Source organism: Labeo rohita, chromosome 5 (genome assembly GCF_022985175.1).
Source record: "Labeo rohita strain BAU-BD-2019 chromosome 5, IGBB_LRoh.1.0, whole genome shotgun sequence".
Taxonomy (NCBI): Eukaryota; Metazoa; Chordata; class Actinopteri; order Cypriniformes; family Cyprinidae; genus Labeo; species Labeo rohita.
In genome coordinates this window covers 20,536,323-20,560,758 of record NC_066873.1, presented here as the reverse complement: position 1 = coordinate 20,560,758, position 24,436 = coordinate 20,536,323, and the positions used below count along the sequence as shown (strand labels likewise).

Sequence of the window (24,436 nt, the reverse complement as noted above, 5' to 3'; positions counted from 1 at the left end):
ACAGATATAGATTATTTTTCTTACCCCCAAATAACTATTATTTCTATTTGTTTACCAGTTCCTGTTTATTAAAAAATATTAAAACACCCTAGTAAAAAAAACTATGCCAAAATTTATTTACAATACATTTATTTCATACTACGTATACATCAAATCCATTAACATATTTATTGCATATTACATATACATATTACTTAAGACTTGCTATAAAATTATAATTAAAGTTTATTTGGAGTATTTCTTTATTGCACAATACACATTTCTTAATATTATGTCTACAATGTGTTTTAATTTCACCGAAAATTTATATAATGTAATCGTTTACTCCTGGAACCATACTGAAATTGCAGTATCTCTGGAACTGAACCATACAGGGCCTTGAAAAAAAAGATACTAAAGGAAAGTTTGTTAAGACCCAATATCTAAAAGTCACTCTTGGCACAAAATGTAACAAAGATGCTGAAGGCAAAAGATTTTAGGATTGTATGATATAATATAAATCTTTAAATGCAAGATATTTAACTGTACCTGAAGTGTACTTGCAATAGTTTCACTTTAGCACAATCAGATATACGTCAGTATATTTTTAGTTGGACCTCAGCACAATTAAAGTGCATTAAGCACAACTTAGTTGTCCTAATTTAACAGACTTTAAGTTTACCAGTTTAGTAGTAAAACTGTAGGGTATTTTTATTAAACATGTAAATATGTAAATGTATTTGTCGTATACTCAGCACAAAATAAATGTATTTCAAATACATTTTAGTATTTTTTTCACATGGGCAAGCACCCTTGTCATAATTAAAGCGGAAATATCTTACCTAATATGGTGGGGGGCTTTGAAACGTGTTGGCTAATGAGTCAAAGAGGTTGAGAACCACTGATCTGAGTGTTTGCTGCAGATCTTACTTTCCGATCTGTATTAGCAAGATTAATTCACTCAGGTGAGTTTTTCATTGCCCCCCTGTATTTAGCCCTAATTACACATGCTGTAATGTCCCGTAATACTGCTGAACTCGGCTGAAGCAGACACATTCGGTTCCCCAGGGTCACTGCTGGCAAGCCAACGCAGAGATATCTATCAGCCTGCACTAAGGACTTCCAGAAAAGATCCCAAAAAAATTTGAAATCAAGATTTGAACAAATATTTTTCCCTCTTGCACCTCCTCTCTCTCTCACGTGTACTGTTTAATGTTTTCTTTCTCCTTCCCTCTCCCTCTTTCTCAGCCCGCATGCCATGAAATTCCCAAATAACGCCAAGCACGGAGGACTAGCATAAACAAGCCAGAAAACAAAACAATGTTCTTGCGACATGACTTGGTCGACTGTCATCCAAAAGTGTACAGTGGACTCCCACCTATACCAACACACCAGTCTGACTTCAAACCACACACTCACTAATACAGACTGAACCCGGTGGATCCTTTAATTTTTCCACTGGAACCTTAATTTTATGTTTGATTTAAGCCGAAAAAACTGTGTGGATGGAAATACTGATGTTGAGCTATAACATTACACTCCAATTTGACTTTGGCTTTGGGAAAAGACTGGTGGCCATCTTGTGCGCTTTACCGCTCTCTCGCAACGAGCAGAGGATTGTGGGTAGGGCACTATTACACAAATAGCCTCCTCTGGTTTAAACAGATGTGCATTACTGCTGTTTGTTCCAGACTTTCATTCTGATTTAAATTTGGCTTTGAATCTTTATGCCTTACATAAATGTATATGTGTGTGCAGACGTGTTTATCTTGTGTTTTTCTCAAACTCAAACGTCAGTAAGTGTGTTTGCTTGCACTTTAAAGTTCAGCTTCAGTCGGACTAAAGCAATGATTTATCATTGTAAAAGGTTATGTAAACACTTTCTTCCAACTGAAAGTTCTTTGTTTATGTGAATTCAAACGAACAGACCTAGATAACAGAATTGCTGCTTGGCTTTGTCCAGCATGTACATGTTCATAAAACTACAGCTGGCCTTGGTGTTGCACGTCTGCTCTGAAAGACAGATTTTATTCTATAAATCTTACATTCCACACTGTGTCATGTAAAATTTGGGCAGACTGAAACCTATTACCATGCGTGTAAACATATTTCAGCTCTGTCTCTCTGCTGTTCACAGCATTTGGATTTGTCCTCCCTCTCGTTCATGCCAGTAGTCTTTTCTGAAAGCTGACTCACTCGCCTCGTTGTGTTTGGCAACAATCTACATACCTGCCACAATCTATTATTTTGTCAACCATATTTTCCTCCACCCTTGGCACTCTCGAGCTATGTGCAGCAGCCGCTTGGAAAGCACCCATTCCCAAAGACAGAATCCCTCGTCTGGTGACACAGCAGACGATACACAGATAGAAACGTTTCCACACAGTTTTGGCAACAACTCCCACCAAGTCCACTGCTGAGTCTTCAAATTACTGCTTTTCTTTGGCTTGTGTTTCATCTTATTTTCAAGTTCTGTTCTTTTGCTTGTTTTTTTCATCTTGTGTTCACCTTTTCACCCCTGTTCTTCAGCGGGAAGAAAAAATGCAGATGGGAAAAAGCCTGCGAGTTTTCGCATACTACATTCTGTTCTGTGAGATGCAACAGAAAAGTTCCACCTGATTATTCCATTATATTGCAGAACTTGCACTGCACTTGCAAGAACATTGTCATTGATCTTAAAATGTTAAAATGTATTAATATAAACCACCGTTCAAAATATAGGGGTCGGTAAGATGTTTTAGTTTCATATGCTCACCAAGGCTGCAATTATTTGATTAAAATGCAGTAAAGACTGTAATAATGTGAAAATATTTAGCAGTAGCCATTACTCAAATCTTCAAGGGTTACTCCACCCCAAAACTACAATTTTGTCATTAATCACTTACCCCCATGTCGTTCCAAACCCATAAAAGCTTTGTTCATCTTCGGAACACAAATTAAGGTATTTCTGATGCGTTCCGACAGCTCTCTGACCCTCCTATAGACAGCAACGTAATTAACATGATCAACGTCCAGAAACGTAGCAAGAAAATCAGTAAAATAATCCATGTGACATCAGGGGTTCAACCGTAATTTTACGAAGCTAAAAGAATGCTTTTGGATGCAAAGAAAACAAAAATAAAGACTTTATTCAACAATTTCCTCTGCATCACCCTAGTTCCATTTTGGAGCGTACCCCTGAACGCAAACAGCACATGCTGTTTTGTGTCAGCTGCGCCACGTGAATACGTTTTCTACGTTTATTTACGCTTTGATTTGAACGAAAAACAACATATCCGTTTGTCATTATTTTTGTTTTCTTTGCATACAAAAAGTATTCTCATATCTTAAAATTATGGCTGAACCCCTGATGTCATGTGGATTATTTTACCAATCTCCTTGCTACGTTTCTGGACGTTGTGTTAATTACATTGCTGTCTATGGGAGGGTCAGAGAGCTGTCAGAATGCATCAAACATATAAGTTATTACTGAAAAAAAAATTCATTTTGTGGTGGAGTAACCTTTTCAGTGTCACATGGTCCATCAGAACTCATTTTAATATGTTGATTTAATGCTTGAGAAACATTATTATTATCAACATTGAAAACAGTTGTGCTACTTAATATTTTTGTTGAAAACTTAATGTTTTAAAAATGATTTTTTGATTAATAGAAAGTTAAAAAGAACTTTACTGTAACTTTTGAAAAATGCATCCTTGCTGAACAAAAGTATTAGATTCTTTCAAAAAATCATGATACATGATACATAGTGCATTAACAAATGTAAACTAATTATTTCATTGATCATTCTCTGATTAATGCTGTGTGTTTCCACAGGTACTGACATTTGATGGCAGAGGTGTGAGTGGACATGCTAATCATATTGCCATCTACAAGACCCTCAGGTAAACCTGTGAATAATGTCATAATTAGAAGATTAGTTCACTCCAGAATTAACATTTCCTAATAATTTGCTCACCCCATGTCATCCAAGGTGTTCATATCTTTCTTTTTTCAGTTGAAAAGAAATTAAGGTTTTTGAGGAAAACATTCTAGGATTTTTCTAAATGTAGTGGACTTCAATGGGGATCAGCAGGCTGAAGGTCCAAACTGCAGTTTCAATGCATCTTCAAAGGGCTCTACATGATCCCAGCTGAGGAATAAGGGTCTTGTCTAGCGAAACGACCGGTCATTTTCTAAAAAAAAAAATACGAATGTATATACTTTTTAACCACAAATGCTTGTCTTGCACTAGCTCTGTGTCGACAACTTTAAACGGCCTTTGCAAAAAAAGGTAAAACAACAGTGTCAGACAATTTTGAAGTCGGAAGAGAAAGTGAGATGAAGTTTTTTGCCCTCCCCTACCTTTTTGAACCGGAGTACACAGATCGCGTAGAGCCCTTTAAAGCTGCATCGAAAACTGCAATTTGGACCTTCAACCTGCTGATCCCCACTGAAGTCCACTATATGGAGAAAAATTCTAAATGCTTTCCTCAAAAACTTCAGTCGAAATAATTTCTTTTCGACTGAAGAAAGAAAGACATGAACATCTTGAATGACATGGCAGTGTACATAGTCACACTGTACTAAATTCTGAAAATAATACTGTTTTTGATCCCACAAAAAGCAACAGTTACAATAGCTTCAGCAAGAACAGAGATTTTCCATCATTTGGCAAGCTGTTTGATGTGTCTTGTTACAATTTCATAAAGCATAATATTGCCTATTTAACATTTCCTAAATTGTTTCTAATAGAGTGAGTCCAGATGAAATAGCAAAGAGCTTCATTCATCCATAATTGAAGCAGGATGTACAGTAGAGCTGAAATTTGCCCACATACTTTGATGAGCAGTCCAGCATCTTAGCTAGCTGTCTTAGCTCCATCAGCACAAACAGCTTTTACCGTCTAGATGTTTTTGGTAAACAGCATGGCTGTGTTAGTCCACAAGCCAGACTATTACCAAACCAGATATACCCAACATAAACCAGCCAGGACCAGATAGAAAAACATACTGGTCTTGCAGCAGGATGGCGTAAAGATATTTCATGTCACATCTGAACATGCCCAGACTCCTTAATACACCTATAACTGGCACCATGAAGTGCAGTAAAGTTGAATGCAAAGTCAATCAGACAAAAAAAAGGAACTTAGTTTCTCTGAAACACTTCCTGAAGTCTTCCCCTAGTCCACATTCTCCCAGAAGAACCACGCTTTACATTCATAACATCAGACTAACAGAAATACACACATATACAGTTAAGTGCATCATTTATTTCACAATATTACTTTTTACTACATTTTTTGATCAAATAAATACAGCTTTGGTGAACATGCAGTTGAGGTGAAAAGTTTACACCCCCCTTTCAAAATAATTACAAATGTTATTAATTTTACCAACATAAGACGGTTCGTACAAAATGCATGTTATTGTTTATTTAGTACTGACCTGAATAAGATATTTCACATAAAAGATGATTACATATAGTCCACAAGAGAAAATAATAGTTAAATTTATAAAAATGACCTGGTTCAAAAGTTTACATACACTTGATTCTTAATACTGTGTTGTTACCTGAATGATCCACAGCTGTGTTTTTTTGTTTAGTGATAGTTGTTCATGAGTCCCTTGTCTGTCCTGAACAGTTAAAGTGCCCGCTGTTCTTCAGAAAAATCCTTCAGGTCCCACAAATTCTGTCAGTTGAACCCTTTCCAAAAATGACTGTATGATTTTGAGATCCATCTTTTCACACTGAGTACAACTGAGGGACTCATATGCAACTATTACAGAAGGTTCAAACGCTCATTGATGCTCCAGAAGGAAAAAACATGCATTACGAGCTGGGGGGTGAAAACATTTGAACAGAATGGAGATGTGTATATTTTGCCTAAATGTCATATTTTTTCATTTAGTACTGACCTTCAGAAGCTACAGAAGATACTTACATGTTTCCCAAAAGACAAAATAAGTTACATTTACTCTAATCTTCAAATTCAATAAGTATTAAATAAAATATATTTTTCTCTCTTATTTTTGTATACATTGCCAGGGGTTTATAGACTATAGAAGGCAACAAGGGCATGCAAACACATGCACTCAAGTGTATCTAGATATCATACCATTACTGCAAATAATTGCTGACATTACAATCCGGCAGAGCAGCAAAACACTAAATCAGTTTAGAAGAATAGGAAAATCAGATCCTAGTTTATGGATCAGACAGCTTGTTGTTTGAGTGGTTACAACAATTCAGCATGAAGCAGGACTTTGTCTGATACCTTCACACTGTCTGAGTCTTAATCCTTTCTTCTGCACTAGGATATCAAAGCTTAAATCAATAATATGGGTGATGGAGGCATCCAAACAACAACAGATAAAGCTTTCTGCTGGTGCGAGGCAATGATTTGCATGAAGGCTCGCAGTAAAACAGTCAGAACAAACAAGGTTTAAGTTGTTGAGCAATGTCTGGTTATAAAAAACAGAGCCAATCTTTTCGGACATCTGTCTCTGTGCTGTTGTAGATGAATTTATTTGTCTGTGTGAGAAGGAGAGGGAGAGGAAGCAGTGGTGAAGTTGGCGCTGGGACTAGGTCGTCTTGGGCTGAGCTCCGGGCCAACACAGGTGGTGTGACTGGGAGAGCCAGGCCATGACAGACAGTTCCAGGAACTGCATATGGATTTAGAGCTCACCCTAATCTGAGAAAAACCAAGACCTCAGGAAGTGTGTGTGTCCTTAAGACAAACACACACACAGAATAATGGGAGAGAGAGAGACATTTCAGAAGACTGAAGACAAAATAATCGGAAGATCTGTCATTATTCAGAAATGTTAATACTTCAGCATACCAAGACGTTTTGACAATGCAGTGCTTCCAACTTTGTTGGAAGGCCCTTTTCTCTTCCACCATGACTGTGACCCAGCACGCAAAGCACGGTCCATAAAGACATGGTTGGATGAGTTTGGTGTGGAAGAACTTGACTGGCCCAGAGAGAGATTGCGAGCGAGGCCTTCTCTTCCAACATCACTGCCTGACCTCACAAATGCTCTACTGGATGAATGGGCAAAAATACCTACAGAAACACAATCCGCAATATCTTGCGGAAAGCCTTCCAATGTCAATGAATATAGTGTCATTAAAGTGCCTGTTGGTGTAATGGTCAGGTGTCGCAATACTTTTGTCCATATAGTGTAAATACAGTCAAACCAAAATTTATTCAGACACCTTCAACATTTCTCACATTATCACAGTTTGTTCGCTGTAGTTTAGAAAATGGTAATAAAATATGACGAGAACTCAGAGTTAAATTGTGTCAGAACAAATTCATCTGAATGTCAGATAACTTTGATAGAAAGATATGTAATGGATTACAATCAACCAAAAAATCAGAAAACTGTTAGTATGACAATATTTACACAATTATCGGTACTTTGTTGAATAATTACTAAGCAATGCTTAATTTTGTTCAGCCTGTGGTGTAAAAAGGTTGCATTAGCAATTAAAGAAAAAACACCTGAGCAAAACATGGCCAGGTCAAAGTGTCTGCATAATAATTTTTGCTCCCAATTTTTTTTTTTTTAATCAGTTTTAGTGGTAGTCCACTGTATGAAGAATTTTTGGTTATAATATGTCACAGTTTACTTTACTGAGTGAACAGTACGTTTGTAATGGAAGAACAAACAGAAAATATGTAAAAAGAAATTTATCCTGCACATAATACAATATACAAAGGTTTTGCAATCTGAGGTCTGGGGACGCATAAGGGAGGTGCTATGGAGTCATCTGGAATTTTAGAGAGATAATTAAAATTCAGTCAAATTTACCTAACCTAATATATTTATCATAATTTAAATATTTAGTATTGAAATAATCTTTGTTGTGAAAAACACTTTATAAGTTAAACTATGGATGTACATTTTGTTACCACCTTGCAAAAATATATATTTTTAAAATAATATAATTTAAAATAAATAAAATATAAAAATGTAAAAGATGTTTTGAAAAATAAGAAATGTTTTAAAAAATTTTAAACATTTTCTGACAGTGCCAGAAGACAAAAATAAATTGTATTTATTCTTTATTCATGATGCATTCTCTGAAGAAGTTTTAATATTTTGCATGCTATTTTTATCAGGTTCATTTATTTTCACATTAAGAATATATTTTTGAAGCATGAGTGTTATATTAATCGTAATTGTTTAATGTTTTTCTACTTCATGTCTTTGACAACAGGCATCTAGTTTCTGCTGGACGGCTACCTGAAGGTGAGTGTCATTAAATTAGGTGAAATAATACATAATATTATGAAAAATATTATTAATAATCAGTAGAGTAAGAATAGGCGGTCTCCCTCACATATTACTGGTATATTTTCTAGGCAAAGTACTCCACCCACTGGTAGACTTTATTAAGTACACTCTGGAAAACACTTCCCGTAGGCCTGTACTTCCATGACAGTTTCCCAGGATCCACCACTAAACTAGACCAACCCTCTCTTACTCCCAAGCAAGGAAATGTCTGAGATCACAGTTGCTGTGTGTCTCCATTGTGTTCGAAAATGCAAAGAATGATGATGCTAAAAACATCTGATAGATAGAGCAGAACCAATGCAGATAAAATGGTCAATTTACGACTCACACCACTAGGGGTCGATATGCTTTCAAATGAAGAAGAGTTCTGTGCTCAGTGGGCTAATGATTAAAATATTTTCAAAGGGTAATTTCAGTGAGTCTTCTTTCTGACTGATGTTACATTTAAAAATATGACGCATTAAATTTCCAGCTGAATTTCGTTCTCAGAGTCAGTCCACTCATACTAAAGACAGATTAGTCCTGCTAATCCAGTGTTTTCCATCTGCTTCTGGACAGACCTTATGTTACGTAACAGATCCTCCGTCAACCTCTAGGTCCTAGTGTTTATTTAATCAGCCAGATCTTCTTTCTGATGACCCTGTCATTAACACTCAGTATTAGGAGGTTTCTTTGTGTCCACATTAAGTACCTTTTCATGCCCTTTAAAAGTTGGGGACTGGAATTTATTTTGATCTAAATACAGTAAAACTATAATATTCTGAAATGTTAATAGAATTAAAATAATAGTATTTAAATATAGTAATAAATATCATATGATCCTTCGGAAATCATTCTAATATGCTTATTTGCTTCTCAAGAAACATCATTATCAATGTTGAAAACAGTTGTGCTCCTGCTTAATATAATAAAACCATTAAACATTATTTTTAGTAGTCTTTGATCAAAAGAAAGAACAAAAAAACAAAAGAACAGCAATTAAAATAGGAATCTTTTGTAACATTATAAATGTCTTTACTGTCACTTTTGGTCAATTTAATACACCCTTACTGAATACAAGTATTCATTTCTTTCAAAACTTTTGAACAATATTGTACATTTTGTTTAAAAACATGAGTCCCTACCAAATTTTATGTAAAAAAAAAAAGAAGAAGAAACAAACCTAGAAAATGCAAGTCAACATATTTGTATTGTTTCTAAATCATTCTATTACAGTATAACAGAAAATATGTGCTATGAAGTCTTTAGAAATGTTGAGAGATAAAAAAATTTACCAAAATGTCATATTTACCTAACCTAATATATTTAATAATTTTATTTTGTCTTGATATAATCTTTATTGTGAAAAACACTTTACAGCTTAGACTATGGTTGTAAATTTTGTTACCACCATGCAAAAATATATTTACAAAATAATTGAATTTAAAATAAATAAATATAATATAAAAATGTTATTTGTCTCAAATAATATCTTAAAAATGTTAGTCCACTTCCAAAACAAAGATTCACATATAATGCACTGACCCCCTTGTCATCGAAGATGTTCGTTCTTTCTTTCTTCAGTCGTAAAGAAATTACATATAATGGACTGGTATGGTGCCCCAATTTTGAACTTCCAAAAATGCAGTTTAAATGCCCCAATTTAATACACCCTTACTGAATACAAGTATTAATTTCTTTCAAAACTTTTGAACAATATTGTACATTTTGTTTAAAAACGTGAGTCCCTACCAAATTTGATGTGTAAAAAAAAAAAAAAGAAGAAACAAACCTAGAAAATGCAAGTCAATATATTTGTATTGTTTCTAAATCATTCTATTACAGTATAACAGAAAATGCTATGAAGTCCTCAGAAATATTGAGAGATAAAAAAAAAAAAAAATTACCCCCTTGTCATCGAAGATGTTCGTTCTTTCTTTCTTCAGTCGTAAAGAAATTATGCGTTTTAAGGGGAAAAATTTCTGCAGTTTTCTCCATATAATGGACTGGTATGGTGCCCCAATTTTGAACTTCCAAAATGCAGTTTAAATGAGGCTAAATCTTTATCTTATAGTAATAAAGCTGTAAAAGCCTTAGAAAAGTCCAACAATTAATTGATGAAAAAAATTTAAACTTTTTTTTTTTATCTGTCTGTCCCTACAGGTTGCCAGATCTTCTCTCTTCACTCCGTCAACTTACTCAGAAAGTACTTGTCAGTCCTAGAGCTGCCAATCAGCTGGCTTCTTCCCTCTGATTTCTGCTGCGTCATTGGACAGGAGGAGTATAAACGTGCCAAGGTGCGTCATTAATCATGTTTAAACAAAGAGCTTAAGCTCTGGTTTTACTTAATGACTCTTGAACTAAAACTAGACACACCCTGGATCAGTAATAATCAGAAATCATCAGTTTTGACTACCAGATATTACAGGTGTCTCAGGCGTTTCTCACTTTTTACAGTCCAGCTGTTTTAAGATGTATTCCTAGACTGGACACTGAATGGCAGACTATGAATACTGAACATTCATAACTTCTCAAAGCTCCTTCTTGAAAACAAAGGCTATATTGTTGATTAACTCATTGGTACTTTGAACCTTTACCGTGTGCATTAACTAATCCAGCTGAGAGGTCTCTGAATGAAACGGTTCATCTGTCTGACCTGCCAAAGTCTGAACTGGCCCTACCAGTCTGGCTTCTTACAGTAGCATGCCGATGATAGCATTTTGTGTGTTCGTTTGTCATCTTGAGTCAGGTCAACTACCTAATTTCATAAGTTATATGAATATAAGTCATACAAAAGTCATATAGAAGTTATAAAAAAAGTAATCCACTCAAAAAAATGCCCTCATTGCTCTTGTTTTAAAGTCTGTTCATTCCTTTCTCTTTCTTCCTCAGAAAGCCATGCTCTGTCATCGCTCTCAGCTGCTGTGGTTCCGCCGGCTCTACATATTTTTCTCGCGCTACATGTTTGTAAACACGTTCCAGGCCATCACCATGGAAACAAAGAATGTGAAGATTTATTAGCTTAGATTGTCTTGGGCACCGTTCCTGTCCATGTAGGACTGAAGTTATGCACTGAAATTTTTAAGTATAGGTTTACTTCATGTTTCTTATTTCTTTATGTAACTTAATTCCAAATATGCTGCCACTGAAGTACTGTACAGTGACAGCATATATCAATAAGCCAGCATTTCCAACCTCCAGACACTAATGGAGAACCTTACAGACTTTATCCCAAACAATCCAATATTCTGAAAGCCAGCTTTCTGTGGAGGTTTAGGTTTAGGGGAGTTAAGCGCTTTAATACAGTAGTTGAATCCAAAACACAGATTGTGCCTTTGAGTATGCAGGGGATGGAGGATGAAATTTGATTCTGTATATTGTTTACATTTGCTGTTACTGTTGTTATTAGACTTATTAAAGTAGAGTTAAAGCACTGTTTCAAATGGATCAGTAAGTACTGTACCAAATCTTATGATTCAGTAAGGTTTCAAAACTGACATGTAATTTTGATATCTTATAACACTGTAAGTTTATTATGTTCTGTGATGACTTCAAGCATATGCCAATGTAAAACCATGCAATAAATATATTTAAAATAAATCTGATAAAGAGAAAAAACGATTTAATTTTTTTGATGAGAACACTTTTTTTTTAGATAATTTATTTTTATTAGTTTTCTTTATATCAGACCCCTCATTACAAACATGGGTAGTAATATCATTCAGCAATCTTCATCAAGTTCTCCCAAATATCTATATTATTTCCATTCAATTTTGCTACCATTTTGTCATATGACATGCATGTTGATACATTTCTTAAGCAAACAGGTAGTATATACCAAAGAGATCCCCTCTTCATCTTAAAATCTCTAGAATTCATCTCTTTCATTTGGGGGAGATGATGTTTTTATTCTAGACTGTACAGCTATAAAAAGCTATTTCAAAAAAATCTATATATACCTGTGCTGTGTATACAAGATTAGTCATCAGCATTTGTGGTCCATTTTCTTAGAAGAAAAATATTTATTGTAAATGTGTATATCCATAAATGTGAATTTAACAAAAGTCACAAAACCCTGAGTCTGATTCATGGTGTCATTAATATATTAGTGAAGAAAATGCCTTAAGATGCAGGAGAGTACAATTTAATTTTAGGGATTAATTGGACAATGGAAACTATGAGTTATGTGTCCGTTGTTGGTTTTGACATACTTCTTATAGTTTGATGCTTCTGCATACTTTCCTCCCAGTTCTCCCCACAGAAATCTTCTACAGTGACACTCTTGACTGTTCCAGGGTCCAAACAATGAGGTGCCACACCTAGAAACATATGGCAGATTTGGAACTTGTAAAAAGACACACAAGTAACAGAGCAAACTTTTTGCTTCAACAAAGAAATGTTCCATAATTTAATATAAAACAAGGTACTGTGTTTATAAATAATTACAGTCTTTGGATGCAGTAAAAATTGACTGTAAAAAAATCATAATAATAAATATAACTGCAAGCAGCGATTTTCAGGGTTCAAGTGGTTTTAGGCATTTAAGGACATATGAAAAAAGACATTGTATTATTTAGCAAGCCTGTAACCACCTAAATCAATGAGTAAAACAATATTTTTGGCAAATCCAGGTAATTTACCATTTAAATATGATATGATTTTTACTTTAGTGATAGCACCACATATGGTTGGATTGGAAGATTTCTCAAAAGCAGGTTTTTTAAATAATATCAAATATTAAAAGAACAATTTGATTGACAGCAGTGGTTCTAGAGGAAAAGTTGTTCAGAATGAAGAGATTGATCAATTTTCTGCAATTTGAGATCATTTGCCATAGAAATACAGTGTTTCTGAAGCCTTTTAATTGCTATAGTGCCACCTGTGGTGTGATCTCCATAAAACTTTGCATGCTTGTTTACAATCACCTGTCACATGTGCTATGTACACATGTGTACATAGTTTTGTGAAGTTTTGAGTTTTTGTTTAGGTTTTATAGGCTTTTGGGACAGGCCCCTTTTCTTTTTTAAACGACCCTGTTATAGCTTCCTAAAGGGTAAATTTCTACATTATTTTATAATCATTGACCTAGAGAGTCCAGATAATTGTACTGCAGTGGTTTTTTTTCAGATTGAGCGAAAAACCTAGCACTAGTTCACAAAAGTAGGTTTTTAGATTTTCTCAATCATCTGACAAATGGTTTGATTGACAGAAGTGCCTCTATAGTTGTCCGAAATGAGGAGGTCTATCATATGAATATTGCGTGTGAAAAACCATGCAATATACAACCATTTACGGTCATATAAAATGTGATATTGCCCCCCAGTGGCTGATTTCTTTCAAATTCCTCACAGACCTTGCGAGCCATGAGTCAAACTGGACCTCGGCTAAGTTTGTCTAATAGGTGCTCAAAATTCACTGGCCAATGGCAACCATGTTTTTTGAGATACGCAAATGTCCTTACAGACACTTGTGGTGCTTTGGACCAAGACCGTGCATACCAATTTTCATGTTGATGGGACAAATGGTTGCATCGTTATAGCTGTTTTTAAGGTTTTTCCCTCTTATAGCACCACCAACTGGCTAAGCTCCACGTTTGTTTTTTGTTTTTTCATGTGACCTCATATTGAGCTCTTTCTGAGTTTGGCGAAGATATCTCTTTCTGTTTAAAAAATATAATCCTTGTAGTAAAAGGCGTCTCTTTGCTATAGTGAGTCAAAAGTTACAATTTTTTTGATAATCACTGATATTCACTATTCAAAGAATCTTCCTGTACCGTTTTGGCTCCGATCAGGTGAAAAAACTAGCACTAATTTTGCAAAAGTAGGTTTTTCAAAAAATCCAAAATACCTGAAAATTTAGAATCCGAGACATGCGTTGTGTCTGGCGTGAGCCAAGGAATCCATTTCCAAGCACATAAGACACTTGAGTCTGCGACTAACGGTTTAGGAGTTATGAGTGATTTCACACTTTTGATTGCTGTAGCACCCCCGTTCAGGCCAACTGGGGCGAGCCTTGGTGATGCTGTAAACGATGTACTACCATCCCAAGTTTCAAGTCTCTACGACTTACGGTTTGTTCTGCTCAATCAGTTTTAGGTGGAGATTGCTGATCCTCGGCAATTCTAACAATTTCAATAGGCACTTTCAGCACTACGCATTTGAACCCCTAATAAAACATCCCAAAGGTGGTCCACTTTCTGTTCAACTCACCAAATCCATCAGGGTTGGAACGTGGAGTGTAGAAACTCTGGACACCACAGGTTTTGCAGAATGTGTGCTTGGCCATGTGTGTGTTAAATGTATATGTTGTTATATTGTCTGAGCCCTAAGAAAGATGATAATTGTATGATTTAGGATTATCTAGATTCTGAATATTCAAATGTATTTACCATAACACCCAGCCTCCAGAGCTCAACCAGATCCTGTGTAAATGCTTTAAATCAAATACCTGAAGCAAGGTGAACTGGGACTTTGGCACAATGAAGTGGCGATTTTGTTTCTTTGTGCAAATACTGCAACTGAAACACAACAGAAATTGAAACAATCAGTTGGTGGGTTACCTCATGAAAAGGGGACTTTTGTCTCTTTTGACTGACTGTAAATGACTGTAACTATGAAAAGCTGACACCAACTTATGCTATGTTTTATCACAGCCAGCATTCTTTAGATAGCTAGCATCTCTGACATAAAATTTCATAAATAAACCTGACATTCACATGATAATCATAATAACATTATTCATTTTTCATCACTGTATCTTATATTTTTGTCCTGTCTGTCAGTCTAAGGGATCATTTAATTCAGTACCACAGTGTATTTTACCTTGTAGTGCCATGACATTGTTGGCAACAACTGATTTAAAAACATTTAAAAACATAATTTGCCTACAAGAATGATTTTAGGCTTTTTATTGTGTAAAATACACCCACTTCGTCGAATGACCCAGATGACACTTCCCAGGTATTCATACTGCCAAATGAATCAAGGTTGCCTGAATGACTACTCGATTCAGAAAGCCATCCACGTGATTACTCGATCACACGTTTGACCATTGTCCTGTGAGTGTGGCTCTGACTGTGTCAGTGGCTGTAGATGGTTCTTACTTGCAATTGAACACGTGTAAATGTGGAGCACTCCACACCTCAAAACGCACCGCGCCACAGTGGCAACCTCCGGTGTGTTTCACAAGACCATCACGCTCCCTGGAAAGAACAGGATATTTACATGAGGAGACGATCTATTGGCTAATCTATTTAGCAACGTGTACGGATAAATATAATTATTTAAGGGATTGTTTTAGTTGGGCAGCAATATAAACACCCGTGTATTCTCTGTTTAATGTCCCATTTTAATCACTCTTTTGGTCCATAACACTCCATGGCGCAGTGAAAGTTCACGTTACGTAAGTTATATATAGCCTACCTTTCGTCTTTAGTTATGTACGCCATTTGTTTAGCACCTCTATCTGTACATATGCTAAACCAGTTCTTTGTCGTCTTCAACCTAACCGGTTTTAATCTGTTAAGTCATGCTGTCATGTAGAACATTCCATACTTTGTTGATAACTATCACTGCTGCTTTAAAAACAGCACAAACACTGTTGACTGGCTGGGTCACATGCTTCGGCCAGCTCATTTTGCCCTCGGCGTCATCTGGTTCCACCCGCTCAGCTGTTGCGATACAAGCCCAGACAAAGTCCAGGATAAAATCAGAGCAGAAAGAAAACTTGTTTTGATCGAAACAGGCTGAACTGTATTAGATGAATAGAAATAAGCAATGTATACATAATACAGATAGCCTATGAACATGAATCACATGACTTTTATGGGGGTTAGTGTGTTGTTAAATAAATTAAAATAATAAAAATGTGAGACTAAAATGAGACTAAGCCAGTTTGTGTTGACAAAGTTAGAGGTTTTATATATATATTTTTTACTATTGACTTATGTCCTAACACTTCCATCGTCGACAGATATTCAAACAATATGGTGAAACATACTTATAAATACTATTATAACAGCTTATATGTCTTAACATCCTGTATTTGTAATGTCTGATGTTAATGACAGATTAATTTACAAAAAGATGTTGAAGATTTTAAATGATACGCACACACATTCCTGAAAGTTCAAGGTACAAGGTCTGGATGTGAATAAACATGAGTTCAGTCTGGTGATGTGGCAACGCGTGACTTGTATCAGCACGGGTCAGGTGATAATACTCAGGAAATTTCTGGTGAACTTCAGAACATTTATGTTATGTATTTCCTGTAATTTTCTTATAAACCATTTTCTTGTAAGTTCTTCGATAGAAAACACGCTTTTAAGAGCCCAAGGCAAAAACACTACAGATGTTCACAAGAAGAGCAGTGAGGTAAAATAAGAATTTCACATTTATAATATTAACATAAATGCTGACCGACCCGTGATATTATTAGAGCACTTTCAAGTGCCAAGTCTCACTGGGTTTAGACGGAGACCCAAATGTAACAGCAGACAAGACCATATCTATAAGCCTAAAAACAAACTGATGACACTAGGATAACTACCTTGTCCTGGTTGTCTTTTTAAACCTTCACCTCAGTGTTAATTTCGCTATATAATTAGGAGTGATACGGGTCAAAATGTAAAGTATCCCCCAGTTTTCAAAAAAAAGTTGCTTAGTTGGGTGATCTAGATAATCTTTTAGCAGCTGTTAGCAAGCACACGGAAGAAGGAACAGGAACATGATTCCACAATGATACTAATCCACTAAGTGGATGACTGTCCAGATAAACAAGGCTCAAAGTGCAGTTTCACAATATAGTCTCTTTTTGAAGTGCAAGCAGTTAATGTTTAATCATCTGGGGTAATTATTTTATGGTATTGTTTTTAACAGCACACAAACAGCACAGTACATTCGGTCAAAGAAACTGCTTACAACAAACAGTAACCAGCAATGCCTTAGGGAAATCTCTGAGCAAAATTAGAGCTGGTTCGTCTTGTTTGTAGCTTTGTTCATGCATGCTTGTTTCCTGCCATGGCAACACAAAGTTGCATGGGAAATAAGAAACATTTTTGTCCACCATATAGTATACAGTATAGAAAACAGAATTAAGCCCTGAAAATTATTATGACTTTAGACCATTTTTTGTAATAAAATAAGATTTGACTAAGACTCCAACAAGGCAAAATCCCATCACTTTCATTTGCAAGTCAGGTCCTACTGTAATAGTGGTGAATGGCTGTGGCAATGTCTGTTAGCTCACCCAGAGAAAATGACCTACATTTCTGCAACAGATACTGCAGGCAGCATGTCTGAGGTCAACATGTTGCCAATGCCATCTGTGTCACACATTGCGTTCTATATTAAGTACACTGGTTGACACAACTTTGTACAAAGCCCAGGCTAAAACACAAATAATGTACTTCAAGGAAACAGAGCTACAGTGAAGGTCATTTTTGTAAACAAACCATGTTTTTGAACAAACACTCCTTTAGGGATAACAGTTACTTCTGTCTTATAATTATGTGTTTGTTTGGGGGTTTTATTAAACCATGCAGAACTGGTCCCATACATATAACTTTAGCAAGGTATTGTAGTTTTTGATCAAACTATTAATAAGACTGATTTATAGAATATTAAATTTTAGATCAGTTTATTGGTGTTATCACTATGAAATAGCCCTGCTCTTTGCCTGGCCCAGATACCAAAGGACTGAATCACCAATAGCAAAACGAACAAACAACCCATCCAGCCAATCACTGCCTGAAGAGTGTACCAGAGTCCAGCCCATTCTAGCATATTCTGGAGACTTCCTTTTTTGATACTATGTGATAATAATTATACATTTAAAATACATATACAAAACATGTAATTCCTAAAAAAACATCATATAATTTTTTTGTTTTAAAGCATATTTGAACGTTTTAACAAATAGAGCTTTCGACTGCGGAAGAATCTTGTCACGTGACGTACCGTAAACGTCACGCCCCTGGGTTTGTATAAATACAGTAGCACTCGCATTCAACGGCAGATTTTTCCTACGAACAAGAGGACACGTACATTTTCAGAGGCAACAAGCTTTTCTAAAAGGTAAGAAAGAACATTCAGTTGGGTTTTATAATATTCTTCAGGACTTTAAGAATAACGTTTCATTCTTAATGTTTAGTTGTATTGTATTGATTCTTGTCGGTCGTTTTCTCGGTGTCTAACGTTAGACGTATTAAACTGTAAGTTAATACACAATTATTTAATCAAAATAAGAAGCGTAACATCGAAGATCAAGTTACAAAATGGATGTTTGCTTTTTTAATTGTAAAATTTTTATATTTGTGCTTACGATCGGGTTAAGTTTCGTCAGATGTATTTTTGCTGAATCATAGTACACTTTGAACAAAGAGCCCGGATGTTACTGTACCGCCGCCATGTTAGAGAAAGAGGGTGTTTGGTGTTGCGCAGTACAGTTTTTAAATAAAACAACATGTCTCGTAGTTCTGCCGTCGTTTATTTAGTTTTTGAAAAACCTTTTAGATAATTATGTATGTTATGTTTTGATATTGGATATAATAATTTGTAAAACAATTTAACACGTACTTATTCATTTTTCCCGGCCAGTACTGAAGTGATCTTTCGGAAAATGGTTTAGAAAGTAAAAATTAAAAGAAATGCCATTCAGATGGTTTTGGATAAGGGTGCCTTATCGCTATTTAATCATGTTACGTGTAATTTAGCAAATGCATTTATTTTTAAGTGAGTAAAATACAAACATAATTTATCAGCTATGGTTTTAAGTAAACCATGCTTACAATATACTAAACAATAAAACTGAGATGTGCAAACCCCCCAAAAGTACAAAATGTTAGTCCTACACTGAATTTGTGGTTGACAGAGCCGCCTTAAAGCTTTCTGGTTGACTAAAACAAGTGAGGTGCAGTCAAAAGCTGAAATTGGTATTAAAGTGCTATTACAAAAACAAGTGTGATTACTTTGGAATTTTGTAAGGCGTTTCAGTTTCCTGAAGCATTAATTTATGATCTTTGCTTTCATTTTGCTGTAATTGAACGTGTACCAGTAGTTTTAAATTAGTTTATGCATAATTGATGATCTTATTTTTCTAAATTTGTTTATAGATGCAGATCTTTGTCAAAACCCTCACTGGTAAGACCATCACCCTTGAGGTCGAGCCAAGTGACACCATTGAGAATGTGAAAGCCAAGATCCAGGATAAAGAAGGCATTCCCCCTGACCAGCAGAGGTTGATCTTTGCCGGCAAACAGCTAGAAGATGGCCGCACACTGTCTGACTACAACATCCAGAAAGAGTCCACCTTGCATCTGGTGCTACGTCTCAGGGGAGGCATGCAGATCTTTGTCAAGACCTTGACAGGCAAAACCATCACCCTTGAGGTTGAGCCAAGTGACACAATTGAGAATGTGAAGGCCAAAATCCAGGACAAAGAAGGCATTCCCCCTGACCAGCAGAGGTTGATCTTTGCCGGCAAACAGCTAGAAGACGGCCGCACACTCTCAGACTACAACATCCAAAAAGAATCCACCTTGCATCTGGTGCTGCGTCTCAGGGGAGGCATGCAAATCTTCGTCAAGACCCTCACTGGCAAAACCATCACCCTTGAGGTTGAGCCAAGTGACACCATTGAGAACGTCAAGGCCAAGATCCAGGACAAAGAAGGCATTCCCCCTGACCAGCAGAGGTTGATCTTTGCCGGCAAACAGCTAGAAGACGGCCGCACACTCTCAGACTACAACATCCAAAAAGAATCCACCTTGCATCTGGTGCTGCGTCTCAGGGGAGGCATGCAAATCTTCGTCAAGACCCTCACTGGCAAAACCATCACCCTTGAGGTTGAGCCAAGTGACACCATTGAGAACGTCAAGGCCAAGATCCAGGACAAAGAAGGCATTCCCCCTGACCAGCAGAGGTTGATCTTTGCCGGCAAACAGCTAGAAGACGGCCGCACACTCTCAGACTACAACATCCAAAAAGAATCCACCTTGCATCTGGTGCTGCGTCTCAGGGGAGGCATGCAAATCTTCGTCAAGACCCTCACTGGCAAAACCATCACCCTTGAGGTTGAGCCAAGTGACACCATTGAGAATGTGAAGGCCAAAATCCAGGACAAAGAAGGCATTCCCCCTGACCAGCAGAGGTTGATCTTTGCCGGCAAACAGCTAGAAGATGGCCGCACACTCTCAGACTACAACATCCAGAAAGAATCCACCTTGCATCTGGTGCTGCGTCTCAGGGGAGGCATGCAAATCTTCGTCAAGACCCTCACTGGCAAAACCATCACCCTTGAGGTTGAGCCAAGTGACACCATTGAGAATGTGAAGGCCAAAATCCAGGATAAAGAAGGCATTCCCCCTGACCAGCAGAGGTTGATCTTTGCCGGCAAACAGCTAGAAGACGGCCGCACACTCTCAGACTACAACATCCAGAAAGAATCCACCTTGCATCTGGTGCTGCGTCTCAGGGGAGGCATGCAAATCTTCGTCAAGACCCTCACTGGCAAAACCATCACCCTTGAGGTTGAGCCAAGTGACACAATTGAGAATGTGAAGGCCAAAATCCAGGACAAAGAAGGCATTCCCCCTGACCAGCAGAGGTTGATCTTTGCCGGCAAACAGCTAGAAGACGGCCGCACACTCTCAGACTACAACATCCAGAAAGAATCCACCTTGCATCTGGTGCTGCGTCTCAGGGGAGGCATGCAAATCTTTGTCAAGACCCTCACTGGCAAAACCATCACCCTTGAGGTTGAGCCAAGTGACACCATTGAGAATGTGAAGGCCAAAATCCAGGACAAAGAAGGCATTCCCCCTGACCAGCAGAGGTTGATCTTTGCCGGCAAACAGCTAGAAGACGGCCGCACACTCTCAGACTACAACATCCAGAAAGAGTCCACCTTGCATCTGGTGCTGCGTCTCAGGGGAGGCATGCAAATCTTCGTCAAGACCCTCACTGGCAAAACCATCACCCTTGAGGTTGAGCCAAGTGACACCATTGAGAATGTGAAGGCCAAAATCCAGGACAAAGAAGGCATTCCCCCTGACCAGCAGAGGTTGATCTTTGCCGGCAAACAGCTAGAAGACGGCCGCACACTCTCAGACTACAACATCCAGAAAGAGTCCACCTTGCATCTGGTGCTGCGTCTCAGGGGAGGCATGCAAATCTTTGTCAAGACCCTCACTGGCAAAACCATCACCCTTGAGGTTGAGCCAAGTGACACTATTGAGAATGTGAAGGCCAAAATCCAGGACAAAGAAGGCATTCCCCCTGACCAGCAGAGGTTGATCTTTGCCGGCAAACAGCTAGAAGACGGCCGCACACTCTCAGACTACAACATCCAGAAAGAGTCCACCTTGCATCTGGTGCTGCGTCTCAGGGGAGGCATGCAAATCTTCGTCAAGACCTTAACAGGCAAGACCATCACCCTTGAGGTTGAGCCAAGCGACACCATTGAGAATGTCAAGGCAAAGATCCAGGACAAAGAAGGCATTCCCCCTGACCAGCAGAGGCTGATCTTTGCTGGCAAACAGCTGGAAGATGGTCGTACCCTGTCCGACTACAACATTCAGAAAGAGTCCACCTTGCATCTTGTGCTGCGTCTTAGGGGAGGTTCAGATATTTAAACGGACAATCTCAGAGACGGACATTTAATTCTTTCAGTATCCTGTGCTCATGCACTCACCACTTTGTTTTGTTTTTTTGTTTTTTTTTTTTTTTTTTTTTTTTTTTTTTTTTCCCCCTCTTCCCCCTCTTCCCCCCCATACTTTAATACTGAATACCATTGCATTTTATGTTTTTCCACCTGTTTGTTTTCTATGTTCAAAATGACAAAATAAAAGCATTGAAATGTAAGAATGTTTCCTTGTCTTTGTGTACAACTACTAATACAAGATCTGGTCAAAGAAAGCTAAAAATTAAAATGAGTGAAACAGAACATTTGTTTTATTTTAAAGAACACACATTTGATGCAAAATGCAAAAGGGACCATGCAAGTCTTACTTGATGTCATATTTTAATTAAATTAGTGGCTTTGTCTGTAAGACTATTACATTTTTGGATCTTAGATAAATGGTAAAAGTTGTGGTTATTTTAACTAGACTTTAAACTAGAGTAGACTTTAAACTTTAACTAGACTAGAATTTAAAAGCTATATGACGGCTGCCTAATTTGTTAACATGCCATATTTGATTGGTAACGATCTAGGGTGAAAATTGCTGAAAATCTATTTCGGTAGAATCTGTTATGGGCCTGTTTAACAGCTGCTGCTATAAGTTTAAAAATGGATAGATGGTGCCATCAAGTGTCTGGTAACCCTAATGAAATTCTAATTAAGCTTTACCTAAGTTGTTAAGAAATTGTATCTGTACATTGCTCTGCTTGTATTTGTTGATCCAGTTTATTTGTATATTTGTTGGTCGCATTTATTTGTTGTTCCAGTCAGGCCTGGCTCCAGAAATGAGGTGAGGGTGGGCCAAGTGATATCCTAGGTGGGCCCGGGGTGGGGGTGTAGTGGTAAATATAGTGGCAGATTAAGATTCTTTGGTGCCCCTGGGCAATGGCACCTAGAGTGCCCCCTTCCCCCATTTCCACACACACACACACACACACTTTATGCTGAGTTTATTAATATGAAATATTAAATTTCATATTAATGAACTTAGAAGTACTATAATATAAATATAGTAAAAACCCTTACAAAATAAAGCTACCACCTTTTTCAGTGTACTCTGATAAATTATAACCTGTGAACCCGACTCATACAGGTGTAATCTGTTCTAAAATGAGATAAATCTGGAAAGTATGCAGCAAATTGAAATATTTTATGAGTGAATCCAGCTGTCGCAGGTATAATAATAATAATCCTATCTGTTAATGGTAAACAAAGAAAGTTTGGATAGTCTTTTTAGAGTCGTTGTCATTTTTCATTTACTTATATTTAATTGACAAAATAATTTTTGAACGTTTTACTGCTTTCAAAGACCGGTGTAAAAAGTGCATGGTCTTGTTTGCAATTACAGCTACTGTGCGTAACAAATTTATTAGACCATCACCCAATGTAAGGTTTGTGCCACAACTGCCCTAAACGAAGTACTGGTGATAACCAATGTTATGCTTGTTTCTGTAATGATTAGTGTAAGATCTTTAGTCACAGTAGTGTTTCGAAATACAATTAGCTTGTTGGGACTGAATAGATATCTGAAAAGATAGATTGCACAAAAGTTTAATCAAAAGCAAGTCTTTGGGAACAACTACAAACTATTTGGAAGTCAGTAACAATCAGTAACAATGGAGACTATGGAAAAGAGAATGCATGCTTTTATCAAGGCAAAAATAAAAATAAAATATTTATTTATTTCTATTTTTATTTATTTCTATATCTCTATTTCTCGGTTCTGTACGATGGTTTTGTTGTTATCAATTCAATCTTTTGACGCCGAATTGCCGCTAATTCTAAAGTGAAAGTAAAATGCGCATTTGCACATTTGGAATGCACTGGCAGATTCAGATTCTGTGAGTGAGGTAGTTTCATTTCAGGTGCAGAGACGGGAATCCCTAAAATCTGTTTGAGTAATATGTGGATATAATATATGTTAGTGTATGTTATGTTACTATTATACATATAATATATGTATAATAGTAATATATGTTTTATTGTGTACGTCGAAACGAAAGCGCAAGCGTTCACCTACTATGTGTACATCCGGCGATAGATCGCACATCCATTGATTCACGCAGGAGGAAACAAAAAACTTTTAACAAAACATTTAGGGTAGGCTACGTTCTGGCGAAAGGGCACAGGCCATAGCTAGATAGACATTTGAGAATACATCGCTTGCTTTTGAGAATACATTGCTTGTTTTACCCGAGAAAATGTATTTGCGTGGTGCCCCGCCCAGGACGTGGTGCCCAGGACGTGGTCCCCCTGAGCACCTGCCCAATTGCCCATATGGTTAATCCGCCTATGGGTAAATACATACATTATTTTAACACATAGTGTGGTAAAAGCACATTTTAGATAGGGCCTATTAATAATGTCTCAAAATTGCACAGCTGAGAACACTATAGATGTTCTTAAGATAATCTTACTAAATAATAATTTCCAGTACATTAAGTACACAGTTAATGTGTGAAGATAGAGCACTGTACATTATGGAACTGCACATTTTTTTTCACCTGGGGTAGATG

The 24,436-nt window shown here is 36.9% G+C and overlaps 3 protein-coding genes across 53 annotated transcripts in view; 2 read left to right on the top strand and 1 right to left on the bottom strand.

Annotated features, from left to right (window-relative positions):
* Positions 1-11,832, top strand: part of pigl (phosphatidylinositol glycan anchor biosynthesis, class L) — a 31,683-nt gene extending 19,851 nt beyond the window's left edge. The window contains exons 4-7 of one of the 2 annotated variants that reach the window (XM_051109937.1): positions 3,796-3,863; positions 8,188-8,219; positions 10,407-10,540; positions 11,136-11,832. In XM_051109937.1, the coding sequence (XP_050965894.1) occupies positions 3,796-3,863; positions 8,188-8,219; positions 10,407-10,540; positions 11,136-11,264 (363 nt within the window). In that variant the 3' untranslated portion in view covers positions 11,265-11,832. The remainder of the gene's footprint in view (positions 1-3,795; positions 3,864-8,187; positions 8,220-10,406; positions 10,541-11,135) is intronic. The other variant, XM_051109935.1, reaches the window with a different exon arrangement.
* A 47-nt stretch (positions 11,833-11,879) lies between these two features.
* cenpv (centromere protein V) lies at positions 11,880-15,887 on the bottom strand. The gene is made up of 5 exons (XM_051109938.1): positions 15,665-15,887; positions 15,346-15,444; positions 14,691-14,760; positions 14,453-14,567; positions 11,880-12,562 (listed from the first exon to the last, which is right to left on the bottom strand). Exons 1-5 carry the CDS (start codon positions 15,688-15,690, stop codon positions 12,426-12,428), a joined length of 447 nt encoding a protein of 148 aa, XP_050965895.1. The 5' UTR covers positions 15,691-15,887; the 3' UTR covers positions 11,880-12,425.
* A 2,318-nt stretch (positions 15,888-18,205) lies between these two features.
* ubb (ubiquitin B) lies at positions 18,206-22,105 on the top strand. Of its 50 annotated transcripts, none has more exons than XM_051109926.1 (4): positions 18,212-18,316; positions 19,354-19,478; positions 20,619-20,769; positions 20,998-22,105. In XM_051109926.1, exons 2-4 carry the CDS (start codon positions 19,354-19,356, stop codon positions 21,871-21,873), a joined length of 1,152 nt encoding a protein of 383 aa, XP_050965883.1. In that variant the 5' UTR covers positions 18,212-18,316; the 3' UTR covers positions 21,874-22,105. The 50 variants fall into 50 exon arrangements, with proteins under 50 accessions (XP_050965838.1, XP_050965883.1, XP_050965872.1 ...); XM_051109915.1 differs by having other exon boundaries at positions 20,391-20,769; XM_051109916.1 differs by having other exon boundaries at positions 19,354-19,550; positions 20,463-20,769.
* Positions 22,106-24,436: the final 2,331 nt, after the last annotated feature.